The sequence below is a fragment of the Haliotis cracherodii genome, unplaced genomic scaffold (genome assembly GCF_022045235.1).
Source record: "Haliotis cracherodii isolate W230 unplaced genomic scaffold, xgHalCrac1.p SCAF_10, whole genome shotgun sequence".
NCBI classification, from domain to species: Eukaryota; Metazoa; Mollusca; class Gastropoda; order Lepetellida; family Haliotidae; genus Haliotis; species Haliotis cracherodii.
Genome location: NW_027266265.1, coordinates 26,378,049 through 26,399,833, shown reverse-complemented (window position 1 = coordinate 26,399,833; position 21,785 = coordinate 26,378,049). Strand labels below are relative to the sequence as shown.

General features: G+C 42.3%; 1 protein-coding gene across 3 annotated transcripts in view; it reads left to right on the top strand.

The window, feature by feature from the left end:
• LOC139454213 (puratrophin-1-like) overlaps positions 1–21,785 on the top strand; it is a 255,215-nt gene that overhangs the window by 213,146 nt on the left and 20,284 nt on the right. For all 3 annotated transcript variants that reach the window (XM_071235788.1, XM_071235787.1, XM_071235789.1), the window contains exons 14-16: positions 13,360–13,536; positions 20,689–20,938; positions 21,307–21,396. In XM_071235788.1, coding sequence (XP_071091889.1) covers positions 13,360–13,536; positions 20,689–20,938; positions 21,307–21,396 — 517 coding nt within the window. The remainder of the gene's footprint in view (positions 1–13,359; positions 13,537–20,688; positions 20,939–21,306; positions 21,397–21,785) is intronic.

Sequence of the window (21,785 nt, the reverse complement as noted above, 5' to 3'; positions counted from 1 at the left end):
GAAGTATATTCTGAGACAGGGTGGTATTGAGTTTCCTCTGAGACAGGGTGGTATTAAGTATCATCCGATACAGGGTGGTATTAAGTATCGTCTGAGATGAGGTGGTATTAGGTATCATCCGAGACAGGGTGGTATTATGTATCATCCGAGACAGGGCGTTATTAAGAATCATTCGAGACAGGGTAGTATTAAGTATCATCTAAGACAGGGTGGTATTAAGCATCATCTGAGACAGGGTGGTATTAAGTATCATCCGATACAGGGTGGTATTAAGTATTGTCCAAGACAGGGTGGTATTAAGCATCATCCGAGACAGGTTGGTATTAAGCATCATCTGAGACAGGGTGGTATTAAGCATCATCTAAGACAGGGTGGTATTGAGTATCATCCGAGACAGGATGGTATTAAGTTTCGTCCAAGATAGGGTGGTATAAAGTATCAACCAAGATAGAGTGGTATTAAGTATCGTCTGAGACAGGGTGGTATTACGTATCATCCAAGATAGGGTGGTATTACGTATCATCCGAGACAGGGTGCTATTAAGTATTGTCTGAGACAGGGTGTTATTAAGTATTGTCTGAGACAGGGTGGTATTAAGTATCATCTAAGTCAGGGTGGTAGTAAGTGTAGAATGTGATAGGGTGGTTTTATCTACAGACTGAGATAGGGTGGTATTAAGTATCATCCGAGACAGTGTGGTATTAAGTATTGTCTGAGACAGGGTGGTATTAAGTATTGTCTGAGACAGGGTGGTATTAAGTATTGACAAAGACAGAGTGGTGTTAAACACAGGCTGAAGCAGGAGTTGGTGTGGAACCTGGACCTATTCCTATCATAACATAGGGACTTTGTCCTAAAGTAGCTGATTTCCCTTGGAGGCCATATCTTCCCAACATCTTACAAAAAAAAAGAACTATATATTTTGACATTGACTTGTGAATCATAACATGGGTATTGAAAGACATGTTTATCTTAACAATGACTGGAATAGCATACTCTCTTACTTGAAAAGCTGACAGAATAATAAAATAATGGCATTAAATATTGACAACTATAATGTTGCTGCAATATTGGTGACCGCTACACAGAACCATAATCCACTCACTCACTCATACATATAGCCTATTGAACACAGCAGACCACTGGGTGATGTTCTGGTGCCATTTTGCCAAGATCTATGACAAGAACAGTTCTGCTGCTATTGTGAGGTTGACATTGCACAATGATATAGTGAATGATCATTTTTTATTTGAAGTTTACATGATATACAGCTTTTCCATTGGACAAGAGGTCAGTCAAATGACCTTGAAACTAACGTTCATAAGTGTTTGAACGGCACATGTTAACTTTCAGTTTCATGAGACTCTATTCTTAAAATGACGTAAACTCCTGGGAATTCCCCGACTCAAATAAATACAGAAGCACTGTCTTAGATCATTCAGACCTTTTTAACTTTAACCTAGAGTTTTAGCACACATTGAGATAAGTCAGAGTGTTTGAATGTGGAGTGTTTAAATATTTAATATTTTGACTTCGTTTTAAACTTTTGACTCGATCCATGTCTAGACAGATATTGACAGTCTGTAGCAATCTATGAATTTACCTCGGTATCTATTTGACACAACTTTAGAATCACCTTTCATTGATGGGCCAATTGCTCATTGTTTGATGATAACTACTCTTGTAATCACAACAGGTTCATTGAAGGGGCACTAATCTAACGCCATTCCCCGGACTGGTTGTTGCCTTTGTTATTGTTTTTTCCCCCGTGAGTACCCGGATGATACGCAACGCAACTGAGCGTGACCAGAGACTAGGCTACCGTCTTCAAGGACAGCTAAATAAACTTGGAGGCTGGAGGCAATATTTGTTTTACGCATTTTTGCATAAACACTGATTGGTTAACTGTGATCTATAAAGATTTCGACAAAGGGCGCATGTTAATTAATTTCTTCAGCCTAAACAAACAGACAAAAAGAACAGCAGAGCTCATCAGATGTCATTTGGAAATACCCCAGATGGTTATAGTTAATACTAAAAAGAGTATCCATGCAGTGAAAGGATTTTCGGATTTCGGCTTGCGTCGATAATACGATTACTACTCCCTTGTTGTCATCCACGTTTTCTCGTATACACTTGTGTATTTGTCGTCATTCACTTGATGCTCAGTTAATGAATTTATTACAGGTACAATTAGTGGTAGCACCACTTACATTACCTGACAAAGGTTCCCATTTGGCATTTATTGTGTCTGGGGTAATTATTCAATCTAAATCCAGGTTTGAAGTGAGGTGAAATGTGTGTTATGTAATATGCACGTGGCAGCCCAGCAAGAGATGAATGATCAGTTGTTTTACTTTGTTTTGTAAATCAACAGATCGTTCCTAGTCATCAAAGGATTAACAGAAAATATGTTGATTGATTAATCACTGTTATCTTGCACAGTGGATATGTCAAGAGTGAGTGTTTACATGTCTAGGTTTTCTAATACAAAGGGAATACACTCATATATTGGCGTGAAGTGCCGATGTAATTAAAACAACATACTTTGTTCAAAGGGTTATCTGATAATACGTTGAATGATTGATCATTGTTATCTATCACTCAATGGATTTTTTAGGAACCGTAGAGGTTATGAAAATAGTTGTCACATGGGCTTTCTCAGCCGACCATTGAGACGTGACACCTATGTAAAACACCTGAAACAATCCAAGTGATCAGTTGAGAAACGAACACGGGTTATAATATCCCGAAACGATATATATCTTTTAAAATATTTGATTGTTAGTGAGACACGTGACATCGAATAAGTTTCTTTGTACAGCTGCAGACGAGTGGGATATTGTTCCTTTGTGTGGATATTCAAGGATACATTCCTCGAACAAGGAAGCTGCCTAAAATTTATACACATAAATTTGGTAGGTTGTAATTATGATATTTGCATTTTGTTTTCCTTCTTTTAAACCGATTCGTTCTTGTTTCTCTACGTCTTGGTTGGGAAATTCTTCAATGCGCAATAGACGTTATTTTCACAGGTCTTTTCCTTTGTAAGCGTGTATATATTACCGTCAATTTGTAAAATGTGATTCTCTCAGGCAATTTATAAAATGTGTAAATATTTCAGTCATTTCGACTAAAAAATCTGTCCAGATTGATTAAGACGATCAAAAAGGCCTACAAACATCACCACAGATGATTATGTAGGATTAGCAGCTTTTCAACGTAACATTTTCAGTCTCTTGGTGATGACATTAAACATCAAAATGTTTGGAATTTGTTATCATGATAATACAGATAGAAATGTTTTTCAGTCACTTTGTAAAATAACTGAATATTTAGACGTTTAATAAATGTGTTACACATTTGACAGTAAAAAAAATATAAACACTATAAAAAAAGCAATGCTCAGGTGAAATATTTACTTTGTGTTGCAAGTCAAAATAGTGTAAACGAAAATCGCAAAATTACCAAGCAAGTGACTTCGTCACCATTACCGATGCTATTTCATTTTGTTGATCAATTTGACCATACGCCCTTATTACTAACTTTAAAAGTGACTAATGCGCTTACGAATGGCGCAGCAGAGGTCGCGAACTAGTCTAGATTTCTGCTATACATCCGGGTACTCACTGGGGAAAAACAATAACAAAGGCAACAACCAGTCCTGGGAAATTGCGTTAGATCAGTGCCCCTTTAAAGACACTGGAAATCTCTCCCCTCACTTTTGTCATGTCAGCCATTTTGAAGTCCTGTACTTGATGAAAGTTTATTACAATGCACTGTCATAGTGACTTACTGAGGTCATTCTTGAGAGACTTTTTTCATCCAATGATATTATTGGAATCTATTTGTTCTAACGAAACTACAGAAGATGTTACTGTAGATCAATCAACGTTTAAAATAGTGAAATAAAATATTATAAGAATTGATTTTCACTTACTTTCACAAGCTCCAAAGTTCATACAGTTTGGCCCTGACTCTATGATGGTTCCTACATCAGTGAACTCACACAAAGTGAAAGTCTGTTCTAAATGCATGTTACATTGTATAACCACACAGGCAGCTGGTATCACTGTGCAAGCCAAACTTGACCATGTCACAGTTCAGTGTGCTAGTGTAATGTCAGAGTGTGTTTTATGCTACACTTTGTAACAGCATGTGAATAATACAGTGGAGCATTAGGATACTTAGCATTCAAACTTGCCTTGAGTAAACCTGTGAATGGACTGATGGTACTGTTACAACCCTGTATTCATTCACTGCACTGAAAGCACAATCTGAAAAGACGAAAGCAGCAGAACTGAAGGTTGATGGTGAGGTGGGAAAATAGTGCAGCCTACACATTTGAACTCATGGGATTTAAAAAATGTGTATTTGATTATGTAAATAGATAGTTGGTTGCTTACTCTTGTGATCATGTGACCAATTACTCTGCCTAACATTGATACCCTGTGCACATACTTGTGTACGCTCTGAGAACTTCCTGGAGATAATGTCATTAAAATAGATTAAACCAAAGACAAAGTATTTAAAATGAAGACAGGGAAAGGTTATTTACAAGGTGTGTGGTTTGTTACAATAGGATGACATGCTCAGCGAAGCATTGAGTAAAAGGATTAATCTTGGCAAGGCCTGCACAAACTGCTGACATTGCACAAATATCATGGAATGGACAAATGTCCAGCGACATGGATCACATTGATATTAATGTGCTTTATGATACTTAAATTCTGCAGGGATAAACTAAAAATAATATGAAGGTCAAACAAACTTTGCTACTTCCAGTTCACAACCCACCGTTAAACATTATGTGCTGCTGCTGCAAAGGCCCTTCTGTTAGTTTTAGATAACTGAAGTAATTTGCTGATTAAATACCCCATTCTAGTCGACAAACAGGCCTTTGACCAGAAGTGTCCAGCACGCGAGCAGTGACCGGCTGAATGGCACATCATAACCAGATTGACCAAACAGTTAAATGTAACCAAGTCCACTTTCCCCACCGCTCCTTGTTTCGGCCATGTTTGTGTTTGTGGAATTGACATCCGGTGTTATCGAAGCCATTCTTGCCTCCACATGGTCTTTGTTATAAGATTAAGGGATTACACCAAACAATATCGGGCAAGGGAGCTGAAGTGTGTTGCGTTCAACTTGAAGTTCAACTAGTCGAACTTAATTCACTCTCACGAGATGCTGAGCCTTTGGTTTTGTTGTGGTTGTCCCCAAATGACTTGCACTGTCTCCAAGTCGGGGACTTAGATTGGCGCGAAGTCATCTGAATCAGCCACAGTTGGTTGTGCCATATTTGATGAGTGTGGTATTCAAGCTTACTTTGGAGTGGAACCAGATAGGATACGCTCAGCCTCAGCCTGTGTCAACCTGTATCAGCTACATTAAGTTATTTCCTCTGTGAATGACGAAAGTCAGTTGACTCACGGATGTTGATGGGGACACCAAAGATCACCTTATGCTTCAAATCGAACTCCTTGCGTTTATTCTATTCTTGCCATGGTTTAAATATACTTTTAAGAAACTACAAATGTTTTTCTTGGGCCTATAGTCTTTGACAGCTAAAGGCGCATAGATATAGATGGTTGATCTTGCATGTATTGACTCAGGGGGCAGAAATTCATTTTTGTGAAAGTTAATATAGATTAAAGGGTTAGAAGCACAAATATGTCTTTCTCAAGGGGCGGGCTCATGTATTTACTGACTAGTCATTTGGACTTCCTGAACCAAGGGTTTCCAAGATGCAAGTATATATTTGAGCACACATATTCCCGAGGCAATGGAGTTATAACTGACTGTAAAAGTCCAGTTTCCACCCTTGCCGAACTAGGCTGGATTTCTGAACTCGATCGTGGGGCCATCAGTGGCTATTTTGAGTCGTGTCCCTTCTATGCCCCTCCTGCTAACCAATCAGATTCCACCTCACATATCACTTGCATTTGCTTCAAATAAAATGCATGGGGACGCCAAGTGAAGACATTCTGATCGATAATCAAGATCTATATTGTAATAGAACGGGTCTTACTTCGCGGTGTGCATCAAATCACATGCCCCTGGATTAAAAACATGAAAAGATTTGTCTGTTGAGGCTAAGTTGACGGGACACATGCTTTGCAAATCATGCAATCGACCAAAATCTACATGACAGTTTTCGAACCAAACATCGATTTCTTAATGCGATTTTGATTGGACTTTGCATAGACTCATTAGTCCAGCCAAAATATAACTCCATAATTCCAGCCTAGTTCATCAAGGGTTGAAACTGGATTTTTATAGTCAGTTAACTTCCTTGCCTTGGGAAGATGTTGAGCACAGTTGAGATGTTGCCTATGGTAGGTTGGTTCATCTCACCAGACACCTGAGTTCAGTTTCCTGCATGGATGAGATGTCCATTCTCGGTGTCACTCACTCACGCACTCTCAGTCTTACAATTTTTGTCAGAACAGAACCCATACTGACATTAATTGGCCTTTGTTGGCAACTGTGATTGTTAGTTTTCACTGTAAGTATATATAGGTTTGCACAGATATGAACAGAGGTGCTGGAATTTAACCATGTCTGATAAAAAGTGCTTGATTCTGCCATTTTACCATGGAAGTGCTCAAGTGCTGTATTTTAATCGTGCTTGGATTTGATAGCATCAGTTGGTGCTCGAAAGACAGAAACAAGGCATTGTGTTACTGCTGCAGGAAGGATATTGATATCAGTACGATGGGGGAAAGTGTGCTAAAATCTTGCAGATGAAGCAGTTGTCACCTGAAAAGCTGTCAGTCATTTTTGGGATTACATTTACAGATTTGGGCATTGTTAAACAGGAAAAGAGTCCTTGAAAACAAATGTTTTTCCTTGAAAAGTGCTGCGTCCTAAGATCAGTATGAACCCTGTTTATATGCTTACTGCTTTCAAATGTAGTTAATTTCCACAAGATCTCAGTGATTAGATTGAGTTGTGAATAGCAAGAGAATGGATGAAACCGCCAGGTTGCCTCCAATCTAGCAGGAGCGGCATTGACACAAAACACTTCCCAATAAGCACCACAGACCTCAGTGGTTGATATTGTCGCTGCCAACAATGGAATGCATGGACTGCAGGAATGCAGACAGGCACAATGTGCTGTACCAGCAGACTGCCAGTAGGACAAATGTCTAATGTTACAACTTTGTATATCCACTGTCATATGGAGTGGTATGTCCTTGCTATTTTATTTATGGCTTTGTTTAAGGTTCCTCTTTTGATGGTGCAGATGTCATAAAGATGTTAAACCATATCAAGTATCCATGAGGCAGAGTAGCTGATGACTGGTGTTGTGGTGTGGGGTGTGAGGTGTGAGGTGTGTCGTTACTAACTGGGAGGGTACGGCTGAGGTGGAAAACCTGTGGCACAAAGATGTCTGTCTATGTCACAGCATGGCAGCACTGTGACAAGCTATGAAAGGTTAGTGTTGTGGATACGGTAGGCAATAGTTTCTTGGGGGTAACAATTTATTAAGAAACTGAAAAGTCCATTTGAAAGAAATTCTTAACCATGTTGGTTATAATGAAAAGTTTAATAATTGGAAAAGTATAGATTTTAATTTTCTGGCTTACTAATCACATTATGACACAAGAGTATTATGGTCTGCACAGTGTATGAATCAGACTTTGGTAAATCACATATGTTAGTACACAAGGCAGTAGTCAGTGGTCACAGCGGCAACACAATATGTTAACTCAGCATTTTCCTGGTTAGCAGTTTCATGGTCTCAAGTGTAGGCGGACAATATCAGCCACAACTGTGCAGCTCTTATGCAGCATCATTTGTATTTTCTGGTTCATCAAATGTTATTGTAGGCATAAAGCAATATCCACATGTTTGATAGTTTGTGTTTAGATGTTTGTGTAACGATTAGTGTTATGTTTGTTTCTGAACATGTATGAATATTTTTTCAAGAGGAAATAAATGGTTTGAAGTTGTTGAGTTGATGCAGTGCACCTGACCTGTTGTTTACATTCCTAGGGTATAGATTTATCATACACACGTCCGCAGGGGGAACAGAGTCGCCAGCATTGCATCATGTTGTCCATCGATTGTTGTCGTCATACTGACATGTGTCTGAAGGTGCCTGTATTTGTCTGTGTGGGATGAGGCTGGATATAGTGGGTGGAACTGATGAACTTGCCATGTTGTTTTTGAATTGTCTTCCACTGTTATTGGAAGTTGGCAAGGTGGAGCTATTCTGAGTTTCTCTGCAGAAGAAATATTCACCATTGTCGGATAAGTATTTTCAAAATAGGAAACAAATATTGAACCCTAAAGTAAATTTTAAAAGTGTCAGTTTGTGAAAGCTGGGATGGAGCTCATTGTCAGGGTGGATGATTGGAATAAGACTAGAGTACATTGTGAGGCTATTTAAATGGGGATTCACGGGTTACAATAGCTACAGTTAACGCCCTTGCCTCACGAAGACGTTTGTGTTGGTTATGAAATAACCTTTGCTGGTTGGTAATATACACTTAGAAACAAGATTTATGACATTTGAGCTCCTGAATTGACGGATCAGGCAGCTGGACAGTCATGTCGCTGTGTGGAGTAACCTCAAGTCAGATCTGATGTCAGTGATGTGACAGTGTGCACAGATAGTATTTGACAATAGGCAGACAAAACTGATCTACTGTCTGTGTGTGTTGGGTTGGGCAGCTCACATTTTTGGCTGAAGCACCATAAATGCTGCAGTCTTAGTATAGCGTCTTTAGTCAAACATTATGTCACCTTACCCATGGAAACATTTGAATTGTTAAACTCACTCACTCCAGGTACTCCAGATTAGAAACTCACTCACTCACTCACTCACTCACTCACTCACCAGTATTTCAGTTGTATCTGATCCTGTCTGAGCATAAGTAAGAAAGACTAACGTGGGTCAGGTCCTGAATGTTGAGGGAAACCTATGACAATAATGTGTTTCTGACAATCAAAGAATCATTATGAATAAGAGGGCGTCATCCAATGATAAACTGATCTTGGCATGGCTAATAAAGGGATGAAACTCTCCCTCTGGATCACCTGACTGGCCCTCGGGAGTACTGGCAGTACTTGTGTACCTACTCCACCCAAGTCGTAATCAATCTTTGTAGCTGACAGTGTAGTATATGAACAGGTTCAAGTAAAGCCTAATTTATATCAAGCTTATACTGATGGGCCATATAAGTAGACCATCATGTCATCTCGGTTGGGCTAATACCCAGTGGCATCTAAACACTGATAAGAACACAGCCCACCAGGCCCACTCGCACACACCTAAATACACATTGAAATTAGGTCATATACACGTTTTAGTAAGCATACTTTTCTCCAGCATTTGAGTTTTTTGTGTTGCATTAAAGTCTGTCTCATGATAAGGTTATTGTAAGTCTCTTTGTGAACGCCCTGCATCATGATGATTGCATCACATGTTACACCACATGCTCCCCGGCCGCTCGGCAAACACAGGCGTGTTACCTGTGGGCAGGTGTTACTGAGGAGGGGTCACCAGTTAAACCATACCTGTTGGGACTAATTACACAGCCGATCAGCATACCCGGGATTATTATTGTTCTGCCTCGGTGGTGGAGACTGTGACATTGTGGTCTACGTTTCATGGTGAGTCAAGTAGGTGTGGTATATGTAGATGTGTTTATTTCAACTGAAACTTCAATCAGGTGAAAAGAACATTCCTACATGATGTAGCTGGGGCACTGATACAGTCCTACATGATGTACCTGGGTCACTGATACAGTCCTACATGATGTTGCTGGGGCACTGATACAGTCCTACATGATGTAGCTGGGTCACTGATACAGTCCTACATGATGTAGCTGGGGCACTGATACAGTCCTACATGATGTAGCTGGGTCACTGATACAGTCCTACATGATGTAGCTGGGTCACTGATACATTCCTACATGATGTAGCTGGGTCACTGATACAGTCCTACATGATGTAGCTGGGGCACTGATACAGTCCTACATGATGTAGCTGGGGCATGTTATGTACCACTGATACAGTCCTACATGATGTTGCTGGGGCACTGATACATTCCTACATGATGTAGCTGGGGCACTGATACATTCCTACATGATGTTGCTGGGGCACTGATACATTCCTACATGGTGTAGCTGGGTCACTGATACATCCCTACATGATGTAGCTGGGGCATGTTATGTACCACTGATACAGTCCTACATGATGTAGCTGGGGCACTGATACAGTCCTACATGATGTAGCTGGGGCATGTTATGTACCACTGATACAGTCCTACATGATGTAGCTGGGTCACTGATACAGTCCTACATGATGTAGCTGGGGCATGTTATGTACCACTGATACAGTCCTACATGATGTAGCTGGGTCACTGATACAGTCCTACATGATGTAGCTGGGGCATGTTATGTACCACTGATACAGTCCTACATGATGTAGCTGGGGCACTGATACATTCCTACATGATGTTGCTGGGGCACTGATACAGTCCTACATGATGTAGCTGGGGCACGGATACAGTCCTACATGATGTAGCTGGGGCACTGATACAGTCCTACATGATGTAGCTGGGGCATGTCATGTACCACTGATAGTGAGTGGTATAGTTGTTGGTTGTTAGTCAGCAGGCTTGTGTTCATCCTGTAGTTACCTAGAGGTGGTCAACTTATCAGGGTGTTACCACACCTGATTAGATTACACCTCCACTGGCAGGTTGTGTTCCATATACGTCCATCAATTAATGTAATGTCCCCAGCTTTCATACTTGTCTTGTGAACTGACTACAATGAGCACTAGGAGGTTAAAGTTATTATTTTGTTGATTTCATGTCACATGCTATCATCCTCATGGCTACTCCATGAATTGGTCCCAAGTGACCAGTGCTTCTCAAATGAGATGACTCAATCAGCCTGATGGTTCACCTCGGCGACTGGTTGATTGTGTGTCATTTTACCCCGATGGCATGGGACGTTGCTCATAATATCAACCACTTGCTGTCTGGGCTAGAGTGATTATATGGCAGTGTATTTTATTGTTGAACAATGATTGTAACTGAGTTACATTTTTTCTGTTGAGATTCGGTAGATGCTCATTGCATTGTATTTGGACAATGATTGGTTGTAAGGAATGTAGTACCGTATATGACCGCGGATAAGCCGACCCCGTAGATAAGCCGAGGTGTTAATTTGACCATTGAAATACGAAAGAAAATGATATGACCCGCAGATAAGACGAACCAGAAATTGAAAGACAAAAAAACACTGCAAAGTCGGACTGCAAGACATGTGCCGGTACTCGCAGATATTCAATAATATAAGATGAAAAACTTTGTAATTATATTGAAAAAGTCATTATTATTTCTAATAAAGATTTAACAAACCAGTCATCCACTTTCATAATGTGGGAAGCTGTTTCTCGTGGGTTTTTTTAATCTCATAATGATCGTTATATGTTGCCATCAATAACCAAGCGCCATTTTGTGAATCAGTGTATATAGAATTATGAACCTGTGAGAAAATATATCAGTTGGAGCGAAGACTCGCAGTTTGAATTCAGCATCGTAAGCATGGCGTTCTCGTTTAAAACTCATGATGAAAATGTCAGTCAGTAAAAATATACTTTTATAACCCCCTTTACACCACTATTGCATGTTAATCCAATTGAATTAAATAAACTATCATACTATGAACACATTGTGTACCGTGTTGCTTTAAACAACAGGAAGCAATCACAGTGGTCACCGTTTGTGACGTCACAGGAAACAGCTGATCACATGTTTTTGCAAATGGCGAACGGAATAATCGCCGATACAGTTGTTTATTTGCCTCTTTCAATAAAGGTAGACACTTGTTCACTATCAATTTATGAACTTTGCAAAACGTATGTAATAGCTATTGGCGATTTTATCTGGGGATTATATATTATAGCTGTGAATTACATATATTGCTACATGTAAAGATTGTGGAGTTTACGAAGAACGATAAACTTTGAACATTCAATTGAAAACTTATTATCGGAAGTAGTAACATGCACAACATTTTTTTAATAATGACAACATTGGTGTATAATAATAACTTTATTGATAATTTATAACAATAATGGCTCTAGTCGTGGCAACTTCCAAACTTTCGGGAAGCTGTCTGAAAAATACTATCATGAAAGTGTATCCTGTGGATAAGCCGACCCCTTTCTACAGAATCTTTTTTCTGGTCCTCAAAATTTGGCTTATACGCGGTCATATACGGTATTATTTAATGTTAGCAGTCGTCAGATATTCAGATGCTAGTAAGATGTGTAAACTTCTGGGATACCATGAAGTGTGATAGTGTAAAAACACACTATGTCGTAAGGGCACTGTGTGGAACTTTCGAGTAGCTAGTTAGACTATATAAGGGGACGAGCATGCTTAAGCATCTCTCATCAAGACCAGCTTTCATGTGACGATCACTCATCACCCCATATTCCCTGCCTCATTAAAAGGCCCATCTCGGAAGGTTCACCACTGTTGCTGTTGAATATACTATATATTATCACTGACTTCTGTTATCACCACTGTATTTTTGTATTCTTATCTTATCTTATGACATACTGTCATTGAATATTGTACTACCACTCTATTGTGTACTGCCATTGTAATTGCAGTGCAGTAATTTGTGTTGATTTGTAAACCTAGTTAATTTTGTAATACAATTATTAATTGTATTCCTTTTGTTGATTGGTTTCACATGAGGTTCTTTACATACAGATTTCTGGGTTAACATATTGTTTCAATTTGGAAATCGACACATAAGACATGAATAATATGTTCCATCATCATGCTTCATGCTCATCTTGGTGGTGACAGTATGGACACCTGTCTTCAGTCTGAACAGGCCGGGGCTTCAAGTCCAGATGAACAGTGAAACATTGGTCAATCACCTCGCTTTGCTCATTTCTTTGATAGATTGTCAGACCTCAGTTGATAACCTGCAGGCAAACTGAAGCATTGCTGTAACGGTTTAGTCGGGTTTATAAATAGATTTGTCCAACATAAATGGTTCTTATTGCATTTTACACATAATTTCTGACAAAATTTAAGAATATACTGCATGTCTTTTAATGGATATGTGATACACTGACACTGTGTTGATTGGATACACCCTCAACACTTCAATGTTTCTTCTGCATGCCAAGCAGCCTTGTTGTTTCTGTGTTTAAGCAAAAAGATGTCACAATTCATCCATATTTAATGAGCCTTTCACAAGAATGTTTGGCCAATAATTACCTTCTCGATGCACTGTATCTGTCATTGCTAGTACATCATTACTCCGACGGATCCAAGGCTCTGTCTAGTGTATGTTTCTGTCTGTGCTGCAGTATGCCTGAAGAAGATGAGGATGACCTTGACGTAGGTCAGGGTGTTGAGGTAGGCAGCATGCGGAAGGAGTGGACCCCCATCCCCGTCAACACCCACCTTCTGCGGCAGACTCGAGGAACACCAACAGGGTCTATGGCTGATCTGAGACTCTCTGAGGCTGAGATGAAGAACAGAAGGTACACTTCTAGTCTCTGTTTAGCACTGGGTTCTAGGGTCAGTAGAGCACTAATTATGTCACTTAATTATGCACACCTTCCCTTGCTTCCCTATGCATACCTTCCCTTGCCTCCCCGTCCATATCTTCCCTTGCCTCCCTATGCATACCTACCCTTTCCTCCCTATGGATACCTTCCCTTGCTCTTCCCATGCATACCTTCCCTTGCCTCCCTATGCATACCTTCCCTTGCCTCCCTATGGATACCTTCTCTTGCCTCCAAATGCATACCTTTCCTTGCCTCCCTATGGATACCTTCTCTTGCCACCCTATGCATACCTTCTCTTGCCACCCTATGCATACCTTCCCTTGCCTCCCTATGCATACCTTTCCTTGCCTCCCTATGGATACCTTCCCTTGCATCCCTATGTATATCTTCCCTTGCCTCCCTATGTATACCTTCCCTTGCCTTCCCATGCATACCTTCCCTTGCCTCCCTATGCATACCTTCCCTTGCCTCCCTATGGATACCTTCCCTTACCTCCTTATGGATACCTTCCCTTGCCTTCCCATGCATACCTTCCCTTGCCTCCCTATGGATACCTTCCCTTGCCTCCCTATGGATACCTTCCCTTGCCTTCCCATGCATACCTTCCCTTGCCTTCCCATGCATACCTTACCTTGCCTCCCTATGGATACCTTCCCTTGCTCTTCCCATGCATACCTTCCCTTGCCTCCCTATGCATACCTTCCCTTGCCTCCCTATGGATACCTTCTCTTGCCACCCTATGGATACCTTCTCTTGCCACCCTATGCATACCTTCCCTTGCCTCCCTATGCATACCTTCCCTTGCCTCCCTATGGATACCTTCCCTTACCTCCTTATGGATACCTTCCCTTGCCTTCCCATGCATACCTTCCCTTGCCTCCCTATGGATACCTTCCCTTGCCTCCCTATGGATACCTTCCCTTGCCTTCCCATGCATACCTTCCCTTGCCTTCCCATGCATACCTTACCTTGCCTCCCTATGGATACCTTCCCTTGCTCTTCCCATGCATACCTTCCCTTGCCTCCCTATGCATACCTTCCCTTGCCTCCCTATGGATACCTTCTCTTGCCACCCTATGGATACCTTCTCTTGCCACCCTATGCATACCTTCCCTTGCCTCCCTATGCATACCTTCCCTTGCTTCCCTATGGATACCTTCTCTTGCCTCCAAATGCATACCTTTCCTTGCCTCCCTGTGCATACCTTCCCTTGCCTCCCTATGGATACCTTCTCTTGCCACCCTATGCATACCTTCCCTTGCCTCCCTATGGATACCTTCCCTTGCCTCCCTATGGATACCTTCTCTTGCCTTCCCATGCATACCTTCCCTTGCCTTCCCATGCATACCTTCCCTTGCCTCCTTATGCATACCTTCTCTTGCCACCCTATGCATACCTTCCCTTGCCTCCCTATGGATACCTTCCCTTGCCTCCCTATGGATATCTTCCCTTGCCTCCCTATGGATACCTTCCCTTGCCTCCATATGGATACCTTCCCTTGCCTCCCTACGGATATCTTCCCTTGCCTCCCTATGGATACCTTCTCTTGCCACCCTATGCATACCTTCCCTTGCCTCCCTATGGATACCTTCCCTTGCCTCCCTATGGATATCTTCCCTTGCCTCCCTATGGATACCTTCTCTTGCCTCCAAATGCATACCTTTCCTTGCCTCCCTATGGATACCTTCTCTTGCAACCCTATGCATACCTTCTCTTGCCACCCTATGCATACCTTCCCTTGCCTCCCTATGCATACCTTCCCTTGCCTCCCTATGGATACCTTCTCTTGCCTCCAAATGCATACCTTCCCTTGCCTCCCTATGCATACCTTCCCTTGCCTCCTATGGATACCTTCCCTTGCCTGCTTATGGATACCTTCCCTTGCCTCCCTATGGATACCTTCCCTTGCCTCCTTATGGATACCTTCCCTTGCCTCCTTATGGATACCTTCCCTTGCCTCCCTATGGATACCTTCCCTTGCCTCCCTATGGATATCTTCCCTTGCCTTCCCATGCATACCTTCCCTTGCCTCCCTATGGATACCTTCCGTTGCCTCCCTATGGATACCTTCCCTTGCCTCCCTATGGATACCTTCCCTTGCCTCCCTATGGATACCTTCCCTTGCCTTCCCATGCATACCTTCCCTTGCCTTCCCATGCATACCTTCCCTTGCCTTCCCATGCATACCTTACCTTGCCTCCCTATGGATACCTTCCCTTGCCTTCCCATGCATACCTTCCCTTGCCTTCCTTATGATGACAGCCATCTAGGCCTCAACACAGTAACAGTGTGGTGAGTGTCTCTGGAAACATGAGTGTTACACAATGTCAACATTTGTAAGTTGCCCTCACTGGGATAAGAGGACAATGTCAGAGATATCATCCAATGAGAGCCTTGTTTGTAAAAGCTTTACTCCCCACGTTGATGGTCACTTTCAGTTCATTAACTGAACTCCCAACACGCAATACTGTTTGTTAACAAGTAGGCTGCCCCTTTCTTCCAACACGTGACAGTCCTGTCTTTGATCCTGGTTAAAACTAGAGAAATATTCAAGAGTAGTGTTAACATAACGTCTGACTCTATGATTGGATAGAGTTGCTTTATAAGATTTGGGGAAGGACTTTTTATATTTGAGTAAGAAAAATATTTAATGTCTGTGAGAAATGTCTATGAAGTCCTACTAAAGAGCGCTTGGTATGTTTCAGAAATTGAATTTAGAGAAAACAAAGACCAAGCTTATGATTTCTGAAAATATTTATTTGATAAAAAATGGATCCTGTGAAAGATTTTCCCAGTTTGAGAAAATATAGCCTGTTTGTCAGTAATAATATTTGACCAATATTTCAGATTAGTGGTTGCCACTGTGTTGATAACCTTTCAAACTTACAAATCCCTTGAAACATTTTCAACTGAGATGAAACACAAGTCACAGAATATTTTGTCCTATTGTTTGAGTACATGCTCTGAACATAGTGCCTGAGGAGAAGGCCTGAACAAACTAATGAGAGTATACCTGGTTGTTTCATGGCTAAGTTACTTTTGATGAACCTTGCCGAAATAGCCAGTCTCTCTTATAGCCAGATGTTTAGACACTTTACTGATGGATCCCCTGCTGCAATTGTGTTAAGTTTAAAAAGATGTTAGTGAAAGTTTGTTGTGTTGTAAAGTTTTTGATAACATAAGTATTTTGTTTCAATAGGGTTAGTTATTAATTGACTGGTTTAATTCCCCTTGCCCCATTTTACAAAGCGATCTTAATGCTAAGGTGATCATAACTCCCATACTTTAACATAGGCTTACGATCATCATAGCGCTAAGATCACTTTGTAGAACAGGGCCAGTTTGAAGATGTGGCTAAATTAAACTGGATAATAAGTCTGTGTCTGCAATACTGTCTTTTGTTATGACTTAGTTGCTATGATATGGCTAGATTAGTGCTGACTTAGGTTTTCAAAGCCTTCATTGCTGTGATGGAGCTTAGATGGGGTCCACCTCTGTGATATGTGGGGAGTCAACCTCTGTGATATGTGGGGAGTCAACCTCTGTGATATGTGGGGAGTCAACCTCTGTGATCAGGGGAATCAACCTCTGTGATATGTGGGGAGTCAACCTCTGTGATATGTGGGGAGTCAACCTCTGATCATGGGGAGTCATCCTCAGTCATCGTGGGGAGTCAACCTATGTGTTATGTGGGGTGTCAACCTCTGTGATATGTGGGAAGTCAACACTGTTATGTGGGGAGTCAACCTCAGTGATCATGGGAGTCAACCTCTGATATGTGAGGAGTCAACCTCTGTGATATGTGGGGAGTCAACTCTGTTATGTGGGGAGTCAACCTCTGTGATATGTGGGGAGTCAACCTCTGTGATGTGTGGGGAGTCAACCTCAGTGATCATGGGAGTCAACCTCTGATATGTGGGGAGTCAACCTCTGTTATGTGGGGAGTCAACCTCTGTTATGTGGGAAGTCAACCTCAGTGATATGTGGGGAGTCAACCTCTGTGATATGTGGGGAGTCAGACTCTGTGATATGTAGGGAGTGAACCTCTGATATGTGAGGAGTCAACCTTAGTGATATGTGGGGAGTCAGCCTTGGTGATATGTGGGGAGTCAACCTCTGTGATCATGGGGAGTCAACCTCTGTATTATGTGGGAAGTCAACCTTGGTTACGTGGGAAGTCAACCTCATATGTGGGAAGGCAACCTCAGTGATATGTGGGAAGTCAACCTTTGTTACGTGGGAAGTCAACCTCAGTCATATGTGGGGAGTCAACCTCTGTGTTATGTGGGGAGTCATCCTCAGTGATATGTGGGAAGTCAACCTCTGTTATGTGGGGAGTCAACCTCTTATGTAGGAAGTCAACCTCTGTTATGTGTGGAGTCAACCTCAGTGATTATGGGGAGTCAACCTCAGTGTTATGTGGGGAGTCAACCTCTGTTATGTGGGGAGTCAACCTCTGTTATGTGGGAAGTCAACCTCAGTGATATGTGGGGAGTCAACCTCTGTGTTATGTGGGGAGTCATCCTCAGTGATATGTTGGGAGTCAACCTCTGTTATGTGGGGAGTCAACCTCTGTGTTATGTGAGAAGTCAACCTTGGTGATATGTGGGGAGTCAACCTCTGTGTTATGTGGGGAGTCATCCTCAGTGATATGTGGGGAGTCAACCTCTGTTATGTGGGGAGTCAACCTCTGTGTTATGTGAGAAGTCAACCTTGGTGATATGTGGGAGTCAACCTCTGTGATATGTGGGGAGTCAACCTCTTTGTTATGTAGGGAGTCAACCTCAGTGGACCTGTGAATATCCGGGGTAGTATATGTCTTCAGAAACCCATGCTTGCTGTAAAAGGTGACTATGCTTGTCATTAGAGGTGCCTAATGGGATCAGATGGTCAGGCTCACTGACTTGGTTGATTCATGTCATCGATCTCAATTGCGTGGATCAGTGCTCATGATGGCAGTCACTGGATTATGTGGTCCAGACTGGATTATTTTACAGACTGCCATCATATAGCTGGAATATTGCTGAGTGCTGCATTAAACAACAAACAAACACACTCAGTGATCATTGGGGGTCAACTTCTGTGATATGTGGGGAGTCAACCTCAGTGATATGTGGCTTGAGTCAACCTCAGTGATATGTGGCTTGAATCAACCTCAGTGATATTGGGGTCAACCTCAGTGATATGTGGCTTGAGTCAACCTCAGTGATATGGGGGTCAACCTCAGTGATATGTGGCTTGAGTCAACCTCAGTGATATGTGCCTTGAGTCAACCTCAGTGATATGTGGCTTGAGTCAACCTCAGTGATATGTGGCTTGAGTCAACCTCAGTGATATGGGGGTAAACCTCAGTGATATGTGGCTTGAGTCAACCTCAGTGATAAATTGGATGTCAGCCTGTGATATTTGGGGGGTCACCCTCAGTGATTGTGGGGAGGCAGCATCAGTGAACGTGGGGAGGCAACATCAGTGATTGTGGGGAGGCAACATCAGTGAACGTGGGGAGGCAACATCAGTGATTGTGGGGAGGCAGCATCAGTGAACGTTTGGAGTCAACATCAGTGAACGTGGGGAGGCAACATCAGTGATTGTGGGGAGGCAACATCAGTGATTGTGGGGAGGCAATGTCAGTGATTGTGGGGAGTCAACATCGGTAATTGGGGGGAGGCAACATCAGTGAACGTGGGGAGGCAACATCAGTGAACGTGGGGAGGCAGCATCAGTGATTGTGGGGAGTCAACATCAGGGAACGTGGGGCGGCAACATCAGTGATTGTGGGGAGTCAACATCAGTGAACGTGGGGAGTCAACCTCAGTGATTGTGGGGAGGCAACATCAGTGATTGTGGGGAGGCAACATCAGTGATTGTGGGGAGTCAACATCAGTGAACGTGGGGAGGCAACATCAGTGATTGTGGGGAGACAACCTCAGTGATTGTGGGGAGGCAACATCAGTGATTGTGGGGAGGCAACATCAGTGATTGTGGGGAGGCAACATCGGGGAACGTGGGGAGGCAACATCAGTGATTGTGGGGAGGCAACATCAGTGATTGTGGGGAGGCAACATCAGTGATTGTGGGGAGGCAACATCAGTGATTGTGGGGAGGCAATGTCAGTGATTGTGGGGAGTCAACATCGGTAATTGGGGGGAGGCAACATCAGTGAACGTGGGGAGGCAACATCAGTGAACGTGGGGAGGCAGCATCAGTGATTGTGGGGAGTCAACATCAGGGAACGTGGGGCGGCAACATCAGTGATTGTGGGGAGTCAACATCAGGGAACGTGGGGCGGCAACATCAGTGATTGTGGGGAGGCAACATCGGGGAACGTGGGGAGGCAACATCAGGGAACGTGGGGTGGCAACATCAGTGATTGTGGGGAGTCAACATCGGGGAACGTGGGGAGGCAACATCAGTGATTGTGGGGAGGCAACATCGGGGAACGTGGGGAGGCAACATCAGGGAACGTGGGGCGGCAACATCAGTGAACGTGGGGAGTCAACCTCAGTGATTGTGGGGAGGCAACATCAGTGATTGTGGGGAGGCAACATCAGTGATTGTGGGGAGTCAACATCAGTGAACGTGGGGAGGCAACATCAGTGATTGTGGGGAGACAACCTCAGTGATTGTGGGGAGGCAACATCAGTGATTGTGGGGAGGCAACATCAGTGAACGTGGGGAGGCAACATCAGTGATTGTGGGGAGACAACCTCAGTGATTGTGTGGAGGCAACATCAGTGATTGTGGGGAGGCAACATCAGTGATTGTGGGGAGGCAACATCGGGGAACGTGGGGAGGCAACATCAGTGAACGTGGGGAGGCAACATCAGTGATTGTGGGGAGGATCATCAGTGATCCTTGTGGGGTCAATATCAGTGGGGTCAATATCAGTGGCATGTTGGGATTCCTCTGCAGGATTGGTCCCCATTAACTCATTTTCTATTGTTAGAACGACTTATATTGGGATTAGGTACTCAGATTCTGTGGTTTGGATGATTGTGTGTCATTGTACTCTGACATCTGTGAATTAGATGGAGTACAACTAACTGCTTCATAAAACATCATTCATGTACACAATAATCTGGATTATTTTTATACTTCATGTATTTATAATTGTTTGTTGCTCAGGACCCTGTCTCTGATCACAAGTGAAATGATACAGACAGAACGAGATTATGTGAGAGCGCTGCAGTTCATCATCGACAACTACATCCCGGAGCTGGACCGAGAAGACGTTCCACAGGCGCTGCGAGGGAAGAGGAATGTCATTTTCGGGAACATTGAGAATATCTACCAGTTCCATAATCAGCATTTCCTTCGCGAAGTGGAGACTTGTGAGACAAACCCCTTCCTGATTGGGCAGTATTTCCTGCGGCATGTAAGACTTGCTGAAATCACTTCTGTGGATTTTATTAAGTACCATGAAAAGGCTCAAAGCTCAACATTGTCCGACATTTTCAAGATCTTCTCCAGACTATTATTATGTTTAAATAGAGCATCTTGCCTGATATAGAATCTAACTATAAATATGTATTCTTCATCTAATAAATACTGTGAATCAAAGTAATTAGTTGCTAGTATTTCCAATTTGTGGATGATTTGCATGGCGACTTCAGTATTACTTGGTTACTGTGGGGTAGCCAGATGTAAAAGTATTTGCCCTTCCCTCAAATAAGCCAGGTTAAATTGCCCACTGGGTACCGTATGGGCTTGAAACCAATGAGTCAGTGATGCTGTGTGTTTCAGGAGACCCAGTTTTACCTGTATGCACTGTACAACAAGAACAAGCCCAAGTCGGACAGTCTGATGGGAGAATATGGCAAATACTTCTTCAGGGTAGGATCACACTCCCGAGATATGGATGTTTCTTTGTATAATGTGTTAGCGCTGATGTCTGTTTTTGTAGACTATTTAGTGCATTTTAACTACTGTAACAGTATGACCACTAGGAGTGTAACAAGATATCGAACTTGCAAACTATTTTGCTCTACGATAGTACTATATGTGTAGGAATTTTAAAATGCCAATTGTATTGTCAATACTGTAATATGCATAACAATTGATAGTTTTTATAGTTGCAATTAGTTATAAATAAAACATAAATTATGCCAATTTCAAACCTGCTTGTGTGTTGATTTGCAATGAAACCGACTACATTAGATTAGAGATTTTACTTTGAGATTGTCAGCAATACTATATTCTTTTCTGTTACATTGGTTAATATG